The sequence below is a fragment of the Lissotriton helveticus genome, chromosome 8, assembly GCF_964261635.1.
Source record: "Lissotriton helveticus chromosome 8, aLisHel1.1, whole genome shotgun sequence".
Classification (NCBI taxonomy): Eukaryota; Metazoa; Chordata; class Amphibia; order Caudata; family Salamandridae; genus Lissotriton; species Lissotriton helveticus.
Window position 1 is genome coordinate 928,061,974 of NC_136069.1, and position 15,986 is coordinate 928,077,959.

A 15,986-nucleotide genomic window follows, 5' to 3' on the forward strand; every position below is an offset into this window, starting at 1 on the left:
TTCCCCGCAATCTTCTATAAGAAATTTTGCGCTGTACTCGCACCGATCCTGACTCGACTGTTCAACACGTTTGCGGAACACGGAGAAATACCGCTGGACCTTTTACAGGCTTTGATTGCAGTCATCTCGAAACCCGGGAAAGACAAGACTAAATGCGGGGCTTACCAGCCGATATCTCTGTTGAACGTGGATCTCAAATTGTATACCGGGATCCTAGCGCCCGATTGGCCCCTTACCTGCCTGGACTCATAGACCCTGATTAGGCAGGTTTTATCCCTGAGCGCCAGACAGTTTATTATTTTATTTTTTTTTGGTTTTTAATAAGATCTTTATTTTGCATAAGGTTGACATTATACAGGTTACAATTTGCGGCCACAGGGGCTGGCCGTGTCGAGAACAATCAGGTAAATTTGAACTGAGTAACACAGCCATTTAGCCGGCAACCCGGGGGTCCGGCGGCGAGTCTCATGAAACTGCATTTGTAGCCATCTGGTATCTAGCTATGTAAGTGACAGATCTTATGAGTTTATCTTTTCTTCGACAAAAGAATCATTGCAGTATCTACCCAGCATTAGTGCCATGTTAGTAATCACCCAAGTCCCCTCAAATAACCAGAGAGACAGCTATGGTTGGTCGATGGTGGGAGGGGGGGGGGATCAGCAGTAGGTGGTTCACCGAGTCAGTGTCCTTAATGCTGTCTGTGAAATGGCATAATGTGTGTTAGTATAGCTCACTGAGGCATAGGAGCAAGCGGGTATGTTCGGCAGGGGTAGTCTGCAGCCATTCCAAACAGGGCTTAGGGATCCATCAGTGCGGTGCCCGTGTGCCTTCCCAGTTTCAGTGCTGAGAGATCGCGAAGGACGTGTCAGTGGCTAATGTACTAATTAAAGTTTAATGGGTTTGTGAGGAGCACTCCGTAATAAACAATATGTTCAACCTATAAAATCGGTGCTGCAACTAATCAGGTGTGTCACGCCTGGGACTGAATACTAGTTTAAGTGAGAAAGACTCTCAACTAGTTGCGCACTGTTCACTATGTGTTATCCAACACTCATCCATGTAAACACTACGGGTGTGCCTTCATCAGGGGCTGATCTCTGGTGAACATAAGTTCCTTAGGTCACGCTAAATAAAACTGCAGAATGGTGCCCTGATCTGCGTTGAGTATGCCAATCTCCTGCGTGCTGTTCTAACCTTCTAATAGCGTCGCCACTGTATTAAACAGTAGTGCTCAGGCTCGTATCCCAGTATACTCCAAGCTGCCTTGAAACAAGACGTATCGCGCCTACGTCTTGTTTCAAGGCAGCTTTCGTAGTGCCGAAATGCATTGGGCATGAGATGAAAATGTGAAAACTATGTATTACATGATTTTTGCGTTGTGATGATTTGTAAACAAAATAAGTTTCACGATTTGAATTGATAATCAGAAAATGATATGTTGAAGTGAATCATTATTTGTATTCCGTAAAAACGTTTAGAAGCTTTTAAAAGCAATAAGTTATGAATTAAAATAACTGAAGTTTCAGTATGGTTTTGTGTTTACATGGATGAGTGTTGGATAACACATAGTGAACAGTGCGCAACTAGTTGAGAGTCTTTCTCACTTAAACTAGTGGCTAATGTACAGCGCAGCGAATTCTTGGCTAATACGTGCGAGGCTGAATGCTAGGACGTACCCCTCATAGTGTGTAGGTGTCATCGTGACTCCGTCATTCGTGGGTAGCATGAAGTCGATCGGGTGTCGCTTCCTTGTAATGTCATGTTGCATCTAGTGTCCTCTTTGGAAGTAAGGAAGGGGGCCTGGTCAGGGAACTCGACCAGCGAACAAACTATTCCCTACGCCTATACAATGGCGAGGAAAAACCTGGGGTCAGGAGGGCAGAGGGGAGAGGAGGGGGGGGAGATCCTCGTGGGTTCTCACATACGGTAGTAAGCATAAAGCGGGGCCTGGCAGGGCTTCCTGCAATGTAAGAGGAGAAGTGGGGGGGGCCTGTATCCCAGGTAGGGGCTGGTAGGCGTTGCCCGTGTCGCATAGGCAGCGGAAGCTGGCGCTCCGTGGGGCATTAGTGCAGGCCGTTTGCATGGAGGTCGTTCTCCTGTAGGGGGGGGAGAAAAGAAGGGGGGGGGCGCCTCCCTGTCAATATCTATAGTCAGCGTGGGCAGGCTAAGGCAAGGGCAGTAATGTGTGTGTAGTGTCGTAGAGGCGTCTGGTGTGTAGCGGAGAATCGCAAGTATCTGTATCTGGTAGCGCAGGTCGTGAGGTCAGAAGAGGTGAGGGGGCGGGGGAAAGGGGCGCTAGGTCGTGTCCGCTCTCTGAGTTGATTGGTATCGCTAAGGCGATCGCCTGGTGTCTCAAGTGATCCCCCGTTCCCGGCAGGTGTGCTGGAATGCCTTAAGGTAGTCGTTGCAGAGCTGGGTAATAGGGAATTTACGGAGTCCTGCAGTTTCCTCCCGGAGGAGCACCATGCCCTCCGCTCGTGCCCAGTTGGTAAAGGAGGCGCGCCAATGTTGAGTGTGGGGAGGGGTCGCGGCCTTCCAATGTTTGGTGAGCAGGCGTTTGGCTGTTATAAGCCCCATATCCCAAAAGCGTGTCCTCACTTTGTTAAGTTTCGTACGTTTGTACAACCCCAAGATGCATGCTTCCCACGTGTGCGGTATCTGTTCGCCAGTGCTGCGTGTGAGGAGCGTAACGACTTCGTCCCAATATGCTTGTATATCCGGACAATGCCACAACATGTGTAACAGGTCTGCTCCAGTCAGAGAGCAGCGTGGACAGGCAGCGTCAGTGGTCATGAAGTATCTATTTATTTTGTCGGGTGTGAGGTAAGCGCGGTGTAAGATGTAGAGTTGAATGATTTTGAAGCAGGGGTTGCGTGGGACATACGTCGGTCCGGCCAGAATTATCGCCCATTCCCCATCAGTCCAGTCCCGTCCTCTATCTGCCGCCCACTTCTCCCGTAGCGGCAATGTAGATGGCTGCGAGTGCACCTGTAGGGCCTGCGCCAGCCAATTGATGACGTGCGAGCCATTTCCCATTGCATGCAGATATTGCATGAAGTTGTGCATCGGCAATTCTGCGGTTACATCGCCCCAGGAGGCTGTAAGTGTGCGTAAGAGAGCTGCGTGGAGCAGGAACTGACCAGCCGGGAGTTCCGTGGTAGCTGCCAGGTCTACAAAGGTGAGTAGCGTGCCGTCAGCGTACAGGTCGCCCAAAGTGTCCACCCCTGCTTGTGTCCAGCTAGCTAAGCGAGGCACGGTCAGTGCGTCCATCAGTCCTGGAGTGCCCAGTATAGGTAGTATCGGGGCGTATGGTGTCGTTGCTCGGGTGAGTCGCAGACAGCGTAGGAAGCACCTGCGCGCTACCGCTAGGTGCAGCTGTGAGGGGCAGGGAGTCCGGGTTATCGGGTGAAATAGCGTGCAGATTTGCGTTTGCGTCCAGGCAGCAGTGTCCGAGGCGGTGTCCTCTAGATGTTTGCCGCTGAGCCACCCTGCCACCCATTGCATCTGCGCCGAGAGGTAGTACAGCTCCATATTGGGAACCGCCAGACCTCCTGACTCAGTTAGCATGTAGAGCTTGGTCAGCGCTACTCGGGGTCGGCCCTTGTTCCATATGAGGCCACGCAGCAGGGTCTCCAAGTCTAGGAATATCTTATTCGGCACGTAAGTGGGTATATTGGCGAAATAGTACAGTAGTCTAGGCAGCACTATCATTTTGCTAAGTGCTACTCGACTCGGCACGTTGAGGGTCAAGGTGTTCCAGAATCTGATCTGCGCCCGAACCGAGGCAACGGCCCGCAGGAGGTTCCCCTCCAGGACATCCGTCGGATTCCGATATATTCGTATCCCCAGGTAGCGGATCGTAGTGGGGTACCATTGCAATCTGCCTCCGCCCAAGCGCACATCGCATTCGGGCGTGTCCGGGCCAAAGGAATAAGCCCCCGATTTGGACCAGTTAACTCGTAGTCCCGACATCTCTTCGAAGATCCAAAAGACGTCGGTCAGGGAGGGAGGGATGTCAGTTATACCCCTGACGTACAGCAGCAAGTCGTCTGCGTATAGTGACACCGTGTGCAGGCCATCAGCTAGTGGAATCCCCCATGCAGGTCCTTGCGCCCTGAGGATTGTGGCCAGGGGTTCCATGGCCAAGGAGAATAGTAGAGGCGACAGGGGGCAGCCCTGCCTAGTGCCTCGTCGCACCCGGATGGTGTCCGAGAGCAGTGCGCCCGTGCGGACCCGGACTGTCGGCTTGTCGTATAGCAGGCCCACCATGGCTTCATAGCCTCCACCCAGTTGGAATTTCTCCATAACCGCCCCCAGGTACGGCCACTCCACCGAATCGAAGGCCTTCTCCAGGTCCAAGATCAGACATCCTGCTCTGGGCCACTGTTGGGTAGCATACTCTTGGACGCGGAAAAGGCGACGGATATTGTGGGAGGTGTGGCGGGTTGGGACAAAGCCGTTCTGGTCCTGATGCACCAGGCGGGGCACATAGGGGCCAGTCTCCGGGCTAGTGTAGAGGCCAGTATCTTGTAGTCTGCGTTTAGCAGCGCCAGGGGGCGGTAAGAGCCCATCTGCGTGCAGTCCCTATCAGGTTTGGGGATGGAGATCAGGGTTGCTTCATTTAGCGTTGAGGGTAAGGCTGCATCCTCCGATGCCGCGGCGTACATTTTCAGAAGCTCCGGGATAAGTATATCCGAGCCTGCTTTGTAAAATTCGGCTGGGAGCCCATCCGGGCCCGGAGACTTGCCGTTAGACAGGTTGAAAATGGCGTCTCGGACCTCATCGGGTGTAAGCGAGGCTCCCAGTTCGTCTTGTTGTGCAGTAGTCAGTTGTGGCATTTGCAGAGGGGCGAGATAGTCAGCAATGTCCGGGTGTGGGTGTGGCAAGCGAGAGCGATATAATGCAGTATAGTGAGAGGTGAACGCGTCATGAATCTGGTGCTGTGCGTATAATAGGCCCCTCCCCTCTGCGTGTATTGCTACCACTGAGGTCGAGCGTGTCTCTTGTGAAATCAGCCAGACCAGCAACTTGCCAGGCCTGTCACTCAGATGGTGCGTCCTCGCCGAGTGTGCTGCATAGTTAATGTCGCGAAGTCTCTCCAGAAGGCTCGCGTGGTCTGCGCGCGCCCCCTGCAGCAAGTCAGCACCGCCCTCAATGGCCTCCCCCTCTCTGTCGAGTAGAGTAGTTTCTAGCCTGGTCAGTTCACTCTCCAGTTGCTGTCTCATGTGGCCCTGTGTCCTCAAAGAGTGTCCCCGGATTACCACTTTGAAGGCGTCCCATTCTACCTGGGGGGAGGACGCCGTGCCCGCATTGTCTTCAAAGTACTGAGCAGCGCGTGTAAGGAGGGAGTCGCGGAAGGCCGCGTCAAGTAGCAGTGTCGGTCGTAGTCGCCAGGTGGTTATGGGGGGGCGCGGTTGGTCCCAGGCTATGGATAAGAAGTGCGGATTATGGTCTGAGTGCGTGCGGCCAATGTATAGTGCATTAGTCGCAAGGGGTAAGAGTTCAGTAGACGCCATGAATCGGTCTAGGCGTACATGCAAGTCATGTGCGCCCGAGTAGTAGGAGTAGACCCGTGTCCCAGGGTTGTGTGATCTCCAAACATCATGGAGGTCCCACTGTTCGGCCCATTCCAGCAGCGCCTTCGTGGCACCACGAGTCGGAGCGCCGAGAGGGGGCGGGGAGGAGCGATCTATTGTTATGTCTAATGTGCAGTTATAATCTCCACCCAATAGCCATGGGGACGTGTGCCAGGTTGCCATCTTCGTGGAGAGGTGCGCCAAGAAGCCTCCCTGATCAGTGTTTGGGGCGTAAAGTGAGACCAGTGCTATCTGTTGCCCATCGAGCCTGCCTTGCACTGCAACAAACCTGCCCTCCTGGTCTATCATAGTGTCCGTAACCGTCCAGGGGGTCCCAGGGCGGACCCATATCAGCGTGCCGCGGGCGTAGGAGGAGTAGGTTGTGGCATAGAGCTGTCCGCGCCATTTGCGGTGTAGTGCAAGAACCTCTGCCTTGTTCAAGTGCGTTTCCTGTAGCAGTGCTATGCCAATCTTGTGTCGCTTTAAGTACGAGTAGATGTGGTAACGCCTGGCTGGTGTGTGCATTCCCCTGATGTTCCAGGTGCATATTCGTGTCTCAGTCATAGCCACCATAGGTGTAAGCACCTCCAGCCCCCCCGTGCGTCAATTCCTCAAGCAGTGTCCCCCACCAGGCCCAGGATCCCGCTCCCAACGCTACACTGCCCCAAGGTTTCAGTACTAAGTGTGGTGATCTCCAGTGGTATAGAAAGGTAGGGAAAGGGGGGGGAAACATATGGCCTCAACATGGCAACATAACCTAAAATGCCAAAAGGTCGGCTGCACAACATGTCGCCGTTCAAACACTCGAATGAGCTCGTAAACTATACAGTTCAAGGGGGTGCCTTGTGGCTTATATTCCAACAATAGAAGTTACGGAGTAGTCCATAGGGAGTGCAGCGTCCCTCCCGGATAGGGTAGAAAGGCCGTTGCTGTCTGGCAGGTGCCCAAGTCTTGCCGCTCGGTGCAGTGTCAGCGGCCCTCTCAAGCCGCAGGCAGCAGGGGCTAGGCTCCCGGGGGGGGGGGGAGATCCCCCCTCTCCAGGCAATCCAGGCGGCGCCAGCTGGCTAGTATAATGCTGCTGCTGTTGTGACCAGTTCTTGACAGTGGACGGCTGGGCAGCGTGTGTGTAGTAGTCACAGTGCCTGGTCGGAGTCTAGTGTCCCAAAGCAAGTAGGGTCCAGCAGTGTGTAGCCGCGCCAATCGCCTCCCTAGGGGGGGTCTGTGAAGCACTCGTGTGGTCATGTCTTTTCCGGTGCATGGGGGCAGGTTTCCATTCGGACCAGTTCAGCCAAACAGGTCGGCAGTTTGTGGAGTGACGTCTGGGAGGCCGTCAGTGTGCTGGGAGTCTGGTATTCCATAAATTGCCTCATCATCGCTCGGGAGAGGCGCCGGGCTGGTATCCGGGGCAGGGGATGGAGCCGGAGAACTGCTCATTTCCACCACTCTGCGGAGAGCGTCCCGTTGTTCCTGCATCATCTCGTTTGCGGATGGGGAGTGAGCCGGCGATTCTCGAGCTCGGGGAGGTGTGGAAGCCCCGCGCCGGCGGCGCCTCCGCGCCCCTCGTGTGCGGTTCATGGTAGCAGTCCCTTGCGCTCTTCTGGGTACATCAGGCATGTTTTCGTCTAGCCAGGCCTCAACTTCATCAGGGTTCATGACGAAATGTGTCCTGTCTTTCGCCACTACCCGTAGCTTGGCTTGGTATTTGAGTCCGGCCTGTCGCAGTCTCCTCTTCACCTCCAGAAAGGAGTGCCGCTGTCTTTGCACTTGCACGGTGTAATCCGGAAAGAACATTACTGTGGCATTGTCAATGCGGATCTCGCCCAACTTCCTGGCCTCCCGTAAGACCGCATCGCGATCTCTGTAGTTCAGGATTTGTAGGATGATAGGCCTGGGGTTCGAGCCTGCTGATAGGGGTTTCGTGGGCACTCGGTGGGCATGCTCCACCACAAAGTGGGGCGACAGTGTGCCTCCCGGCAGTATTTCTCGTAGCCTGTCTTCCACTTTTTGATAGGGGTCCATCCCTTCCCATTTCTCCGGAATGCCCACCAAGCGGATGTTGTTCCTCCTTGCCCGCCCCTCCGCGTCCTCCGCCCGGTCCTCCAAGAATTCCACCCTGTTCAGGAGATCTTGTATGTGCTTGTCCGATTGAGTCACCTTCGGTTCCAGTGTTACCATCGCGTCTTCCAATGCCGTGGTGCGTTCCTGCAGCTTCTTGTGGTCAGCCCTAAGGTGAGTTAGGTCAATCGCCACACTGTCTATCCTGGTCTCCAAGGAGGTGCGTGTCTGTTGGAGGGACTCCTCTATTCTTTCCATGGCCGCCAGGACGGAGTCCAGCTTCGATGCCACATGGTCAGCGTCCATCTTGGATGATGTCTTCGTCGTCTTCCCCTTCACCGACGCATTCCCCGTTCCGGTGCAGGTCATCACTCCCCCAGACATGGGGCAGGCGGTGTGTGCAGGCAGCGCCAAGAGCAAGGCTTGTGCCCGTATGTGAGAGTACAGGGGGAACTGACGAGGTGGTAGGCCACGTCCGTGGCTTTGTCAGGCAATTTATACCTTCAGTGCGACCTCCACGGCGCCAGTCCGTTAGCACTGCCGCTCCGTCGTGATGCTCAGGGAGGTGTAATGAGAGGATTCGTTCCGGTCATTCCCAGGGTCCCTCCAGGGGGGGGGAGGGGGAGGGGAGGCTCCCCGCACCGGTGTCCAGCCGCCTTCTCGGGCCGCTCCAGTGTGTCCTGTGGTCAGTGGTAGCCCATTATAGCGGCTGCTGTGTTCGTCGGTGAGAGAGCAGCGGCTCCCAAGCATAAGATAGGCGTGCTTCGCCGGGCCTCGCGGCCTCTCCCACACTCTCGGCTCCCTCGTGGCGGTCCCGCAGTGTTTGTGGCAGTTAGGCGTCTTGGGCCCGCGGCGTAGTGGACCGTGAGCTGTGGTGAGTCAGGGAGTTAATCCAGTCCAGGCGGCTGAGAGGCTCCCACCGCACCCAAGTACAAACTGGGCCCCGCCAGGGCCGTCACTGCTATTAGGGCGTTCCCGAGGGCAGTGCAGTGGCAGACGCCTGGAGGCGCAGGCGGCTGTCGTTGGCGGTCGTGTCCTGCCAGTGGCCCCCAGCGCGTAGCTCCATTCTATTGGAGGGGGGGGGAAGAAGGGGGGGAGGAGGGTCCCCCGGCCCGGCAACTCACTGTGACACCACGAGGCTCCGCAGGCACCAGAGTCCCCGGCTGGCGATGTCGGCTGGAGGCAGCATGCAGCGCTGGAGGGGGAGGAGGAGGAGGGTTCCGCTTGCTTTTCGGCACCGCCGCGCCGTCCCCATGTCTCAGCACCGGCTATGTCTTCAGGGGTCGAGTGCTTGCCCTCACGCCTCCGCCTCTCTCTAGGCCCGTCCCCGCCAGGTCCGGTCCGCTTCGGATCCCGTCCGCGTCTGGCCCGTTGTCGCTCCTTCCGGTCCCCTCTTTGGCTCGGGAGGTGGGAGCAGCTGTTGCTGTGCTTCAGGAATCAATGCACCCTCCGCCGCCCGCTCCGGCCAGGAGTCAGGTCGCCTCCAGTAGGCCGCAGCGTGAGGCCCAGCAGCCCTCAAGAAGCCGCGGTCTCGCATGATCGCGTACCCAGCCGCGTCGTGATCTGGCCGTCAGCGCAGTTGGTCTCGGTGCAGAGCCCCGCGACCGATTCTGCCAGAAATCGGCCTGTGTGTGGGCAAGGGTTGCGGGCAGATCCGCCAGCAGTTTCAGGCCAGTCAGGATAGTTTTGGCCGGAGAAGTGACCCGGGGTAGGGGAGCTCAGGCAGGAGCTCTACCCAAGCATGTCCTTCTTCATTGCGTGCCAAGCCACCCTGAGCGCCAGACAGTTTATAATACCAAACGGATTATCCACCTAATAGAGAGGGCTACTCGATTGCCTGGGGAATGCATGATGTTGGCGATAGATGCCGAAAAAGCGTTCGACCATGTCCATTGGCCTTACCTGGAGCAGGTCATGGGGAGAGTGGGAATTGGGTAGAAATTCCGCACTTTTGTTTTTAACTGTTACAAATTTCCCACGGCGCTAGTTAGGGTGAACGGCTATAGCTCTGCTAGTTTTAACATCGAGAGGGGCACGCTTCAAGGATGCCCACTCTCGCCCCTTTTATTCGCTCTCTATATATGGAGCCGTTACCGCAGAAAATACTTCAAAATCAAGAAGTCACAGGGATTAAATTCGACGGCTATATTCACACAATCAGCCTCTACGCTGATGACATACTGATTTCACTAGATACCCCGCAGTTTGCCTTACCAGCATGTATAGCCGATCTAGACACCTTCGCTAGGGTGGCCGGGTTCAAAATGAACACAGATAAGTCAGTAGCTTTAGATCTCTCGCTGTCCCCCTCCACAAGATCCTACCTGCAAGGCCTCCTTCCCATTCAATGGGCAACAGACACAATTCCATACCTAGGGATACAGCTGACCTCCTCACTTTCCACCATGGCAGCGGCCAATTATGCCACGCTTTGCGGGAAAATTCGGAGTGAGATAAACCGGTGGAGACATTACCCACTCTCCTGGTTGGGTAGGATTGCGGCAGTCAAAATGACCATCTTACCTCAGATCCTCTACCTTTTTCACGCTCTCCTGCTCCGACCACCCGCTGGATGGGTCCGGCAAACACAATCCGAGCTAGCCCAATTTATCTGGCAGGGCCGGAAACCCAGAATGCGAAGAACGCTGGTCATGCTTGCCCCAGAGACGGTAGGGTTGGGGTTACCTGATCTACACAAATACTACCAAGCATCACAATTGTGATACCTAGTTGAATGGAGCAAATGGGAGTCAGAGAAGCACTGGCTATTCCAAGATCAGGCGGTGGCAGTTCGCACGCTACAAGAAATTCCCTTTCTCCACAAACCCCACCGACCACCTAACCTGTACGCCTCGTACATAACACGGGGTCCCTTGGAAGTGTGGGACGCCACCAACATTGCACACGACCTTACGACCTTCCCTTCCCCGCACACCCCCTTGGTAGATAATCCCAATTTTGCCCCGGGAACAGTGGGGTCCACTTTCGCCCATTGGAGACCTGCAGGATGCCGATCCTTATATCACATTTATGGAGCTGAGGGAGTTGTTCCCTTCCTCCAATTTAAACAAGAGTATGGCTTTCCAGAAACGGAACGGCTACGCTACCTGCAAGTGAGGCACTGGGCACTGCAACCACAAGTACGCACTAGCGCAGATAGACGGCTCCTCCCGTACGAGAGGTGGCTCATCTCCCACATGACGGATGCCAAACTTATTTCCGATCTCTATAAGATGCTGCAGGTCACATAAACGCACATAAACAACCCGGGCAAGGAGCGTTGGGAGAGGGAACTAGGTAGGACCCTCAGTCAGAAGGAATGGGAGAAGATTTATTATAGGGCCCACCACTCGGCATACCACATGGGGCTCACGGAGACGTTCACGAAAGTAGTGACATACTGGTACTATACTCCAGAACGGTTACATGAGATGGATCACAGTAGAGAGGCATCGTGCTGGCGGGGATGTGGCCGGGTTGGCAACTTGGTGCACCTGCTGTGGGAGTGTGATCAGATTCAACTTTATTGGACGCAAGTGTTAAATGAGGTGTACAAACACTTTGAAACAGAGCTCCCGTGCTTCCCAGCGTATACTCTACTAGGACTTTCCAACCCACTGGCCTACCCCTTACGCTCCTGCCGGGGTAGACAAATAGCTATTGCACTAGGCTCTGCGGTGCAAAACATACCATACTTACACATTGGCGTACCACCACCATACCCTCCTTTACAGTCTGGCTGCATAGGTTGTGGCACGTACTCGGTATGGAGAAATTATCACTCACTATGGCAGGGGAGGGAGACAAATATGATGATCTATGGCAACCATTTTTGTCACTTTTATCCACCGAATTTAGAGAAATCACTTGACCCAGATATCTGAGGTTGTTGAGACTTACGGAACCAAAGAAGACAGATTCTTAAGGCAGGCATAGATCTAGGGGAATGGTCAGAGGGAGGGACAAGGAGAGAATGGGGACAGAATGGGAGAACTGGATGGGGAGGAGGGGGGGAGGTGTTGGGACGGGGGGAGGGAGGTTTCTGAGTTTTGTTTTTTCTTTTCATTCCTACGCACCATGTGCCAGCACTTACGGGACTGTTCCCTGTTCGTTGACACGTGCTTGTCATGGCCTTTATTTGATTGTATGGTTCGATGTCACAGCTCATGACTAGAAGGTACATGGAGTGCTATCCTTGTTTTTTTGTGCTGAAATCAATAAAAACAGTTAAACCATAAAGACATGGATGAAGCTATGGTGGCGGAGAGGGCGGCATATGTGCTTCGGGGATGTCCTCAAAAGTGGGAAAGAATCTGGGGAAGCTGGAATAAATTCAGAGGGAATAAATGTGAACCACCAAGACTGGAGACTGATCAACTGTCTGATTAGGGGGGTGGGGGGCAGGGTTGTTGTATTGTACTGTTGTTCTGGTCATCCCTGAAGTCATGTATAACTATTTCATACGTGATGTGAAAGGTAATAGTGCAACAGGCTGCTAATCATTGTGTATGCCATGAGATTTTGTGATGCTCAACGTTTCAAATAAAAAATTTTTTTTTTTAAACCAAACTATTATTTAATTAAAAATTAGATTTATATTGCTGTAGCATTTTTGACCTTTTGTTTTACATTTGAATGAAAAATTGTTAATGAATTTTCATTAATACTTAACATTTTAATATGGTTTTACTATTTTTTACATTTAATACACTTTTACATTTTCCCTACTCTTTACCATAAGGAGATGTCTGCGATAGTGGTGCAATCTTCCACCTACATGTGAAAAGTTACAAGTGGTAATTTTGCACTTGTAAATTAGGCTCTATCCGTTCCATTAAGGGAGTGGCAACCTATAAGTCTACAATTTTGAGTACCATTACACCCGTAAATGATGGCTAGCCAAAAAATAGCAAAATTACTCAAAAGTGTAAGAGTAAATGTACTTGTGCCAGACTAGTCCTCAACCTCCCACACCAAGCCCACAACACACCAAACCGTAGGGAACTCAACTAACTTCAGATACATAAGTGTGCAAACTTAAAACTCCTCACCCGCACCTACATAGCATTCCAACACTGGCCCTGCCTAACTGAACAGCCGCAGTCACTTCCACCAACCTTCCAGACACCTTTGCTTTGCTGGCCCCTCACACCCCGCTCATCAGACAGCAGAGCAGGGGGCCATGCCTTCTCATACCTGGCCCCTAAAGTCTGGGACGACTTCCCACAACACATCAGAGTCTCCTTCTCTCTTCTTGAAGAAGTTGAAGACCTGACTGTTTGAGTAAACCCCCAGGGCTGCCTCACACACCTTCAGTAGAGCACCTGGATACCCTCATAGTGTAAAAACATTGATAACGTAACACTTGCAGTAAATATGCATGTGTAGATTTTCATTTGTGAATGGGGCCCTAAATGTTCCTCTCACATGGACAGGTATGAAGATAGAAACATCTCATCAGCATTCCCATCTGCTAATCATCAGCAGTAACATGGCATACTTGACTGAGACATTGGGAATTAGAATACCAGTCATACTTCACCTGACCTTCAGTGTGGGAGACACAAAGCACCTCCGTCATCCTACTAAACCTCTGGTGAGATTCTTCGATCAGACGTACACACGAGTTTCAAGGTTAAAATGAGCGTGGCAACACATGTGACCATTATTTTGTCTTTATTGACTCGTGACCCAATCTGTGACTACCTTTAAAAGCTCTGTATGTTGTTCATGAAAACGTGACAGCTGCTGCACCTCGCTATTTAGTTAGCCACAGCTGAAGCTAAGTCTCAGACCAACCTCTTTATCCAGCAGATGTTGTCTTTCTAAACAGTTGAGTATTACGGTTGTCTGGTAGTAGTGGTAAGAAATACTTCTTTTGAACCCTCACTACTCGACATGCTTTTTATTTAACACAGAGGACAGCTGTCTCTTGTATCTATAAAGCTGTTAAAGATCCCCTTTATAACCATCAGAGGCTAAACAGTTCCATTTTCGATGCAGCACCAGTACCTATTACTATCGGTTGGATGTGAGCTGTTCTGTCAATCGGCCGAACAAGTTATATTGTTGCATTAGCTATGCAGGTCCTTGTATTTCACAATTCCTATCTAGATATATCTATGTTTTTGTATTTCAGCTGGTTCCCTACCTTCAATCCAATTTAACAGGCTTCGAGAACCTAGAAATTCTAAATTTCCGTAATGGAAGCATTGTGGTAAATAGCCGGATGAAGTTTGCTAAGCCTGTGCCTCACAATGTAACCAACGCTGTGTACATCATCCTGGAAGACTTCTGCAACACTGCCTATCAAACCATGAACTTGGCCATTGATAAGTACTCCTTGGATGTGGAATCAGGTAATGTTGCTATGTCAGTAGATAAAGGCAATACAGTGTAGTATTACATGCGCAGCGTCACAATAGTGGCATATTTGGGATCACTGAAATAATATCGACTACCAAAATATCGACTACCCAAAATATCGAGGAAAATATATCTACAACCAAAATATCGAGTTTGTATGTACAAACAGGTAAGTACAAAAATATCGAGTACAAAATATCGTTTACAAAAATATCGTTTTAAAAAATATCGACTTTAATAAAAACAATGTTTAATTACATTAATATAAAAAATTAATTACTAAAATATAATTAACAATACTTAAATTAACTTTTAATAATTAAATAATTAATGAAAGTAAAAAAATAATATTTTTTTAATCATATTTCTTAAAACATATATATATATATAGTAACAAAATTTAATTAAATAATAGCCAATATTATTAACGTACAAATACAAAAGAGTAAAAATTACTATTCCCACTGCAAAGAGTGCAACAATGGATATATGACGTTACAACACAACTTTTACAACGCACTACCATTACAACGTAAGTATTGGTAAGTATATAATAATTTTTTTTAATTTAAAATATTTAGAATTATTTAAATATAATTTAATTTAATTTCATTTCATTAAATTAAATTAATGTAAATTTAATTTTACTTTATTTTTACACTGTACCCCTGTACCCCTGTACCCCAAAACTGACCCTGAACCCTAAAAAAACCCTTTACCCAAAAACCCAAAACTGACCCTGAACCCTAAAAATCCCCCTTTACCCAAAAACTAAAAACTAACCCTGAACCCTAAAAATACCCCTTTACCCAAAAACTAAAAACTGACCCTGAACCCTAAAAATACCCCTTTACCCAAAAACTAAAAACTGACCCTGAACCCTAAAAATACCCCTTTACCCAAAAACTAAAAACTGACCCTGAACCCTAAAAATACCCCTTTACCCAAAAACTAAAAACTGACCCTGAACCCTAAAAATACCCCTTTACCCAAAAACTAAAAACTGACCCTGAACCCTAAAAATACCCCTTTACCCAAAAACTAAAAACTGACCCTGAACCCTAAAAATACCCCTTTACCCAAAAACTAAAAACTGACCCTGAACCCTAAAAATACCCCTTTAATTTAACATAATTAGCAATTAATCAATTAAATTAAAATAATTACCAATTACATTTTAATTAATTAACAAATATTATTTAATTACCAATTAATTAAATATTACTACCAATTAATACATTTACATATTTAATAAATAATAATTAAATTACTTCCCACCCTATTCCCCTATAAACCCACAACCCGCTACAGGAAATACATTATTTTAATTTACATAATTAGCAATTAATAAATTAAATTAAATTAATTACCAATTAAATTTTAAATAATTAACATATATTATTTAATTACCAATTAATTAATTATTACTACCAATTAATAAATTTACATATTTAATTAATTATAATTAAATTACTTCCCACCCTATTCCCCTATAAACCCACAACCCGCTACAGAATAAAATTACACAATAATTAAAAAAAAATCATTAATTAAAAATAATTATAACATAAAATGACACTTTTCACACATATTATAACATAAAAACACTATAAAAAATTACATATTATATAAAAAACGATATTTTTTACTTTCGATATTATTTACAGTCGATATTACTTCACTTACCTTAAAAACGATATTTTGGCTGTCGATATTCTGTCCTGTCGATATTTTCTCCAAACGATATTTAAAACTCGATATTCTGTCCAAACGATATTTTGGAGTCGATATTATGTCTGTGTACCGCATATTTGATATGTTCAACATGTTTTGCCTAGAGGAAATGCTGCAAGAGTACATTTTATACATTCGGGTACTCAGACTGTCATAGGCTACCTGGTGTAATTATGTGACACTCTCTGAAGTATTGCAAACTTGGAAACGTGCTCCAAACATAAGCGTAAACCTACGAGAGCAAATGGCTACATT

General features: G+C 49.4%; 1 protein-coding gene across 1 annotated transcript in view; it reads left to right on the forward strand.

Moving 5' to 3' along the window:
* Positions 1-15,986, forward strand: part of LOC144773828 (interphotoreceptor matrix proteoglycan 2-like) — an 815,142-nt gene that overhangs the window by 732,393 nt on the left and 66,763 nt on the right. Inside the window, exon 14 of the mRNA XM_078658923.1 lies at positions 13,771-13,990. Coding sequence (XP_078515049.1) covers positions 13,771-13,990 — 220 coding nt within the window. The remainder of the gene's footprint in view (positions 1-13,770; positions 13,991-15,986) is intronic.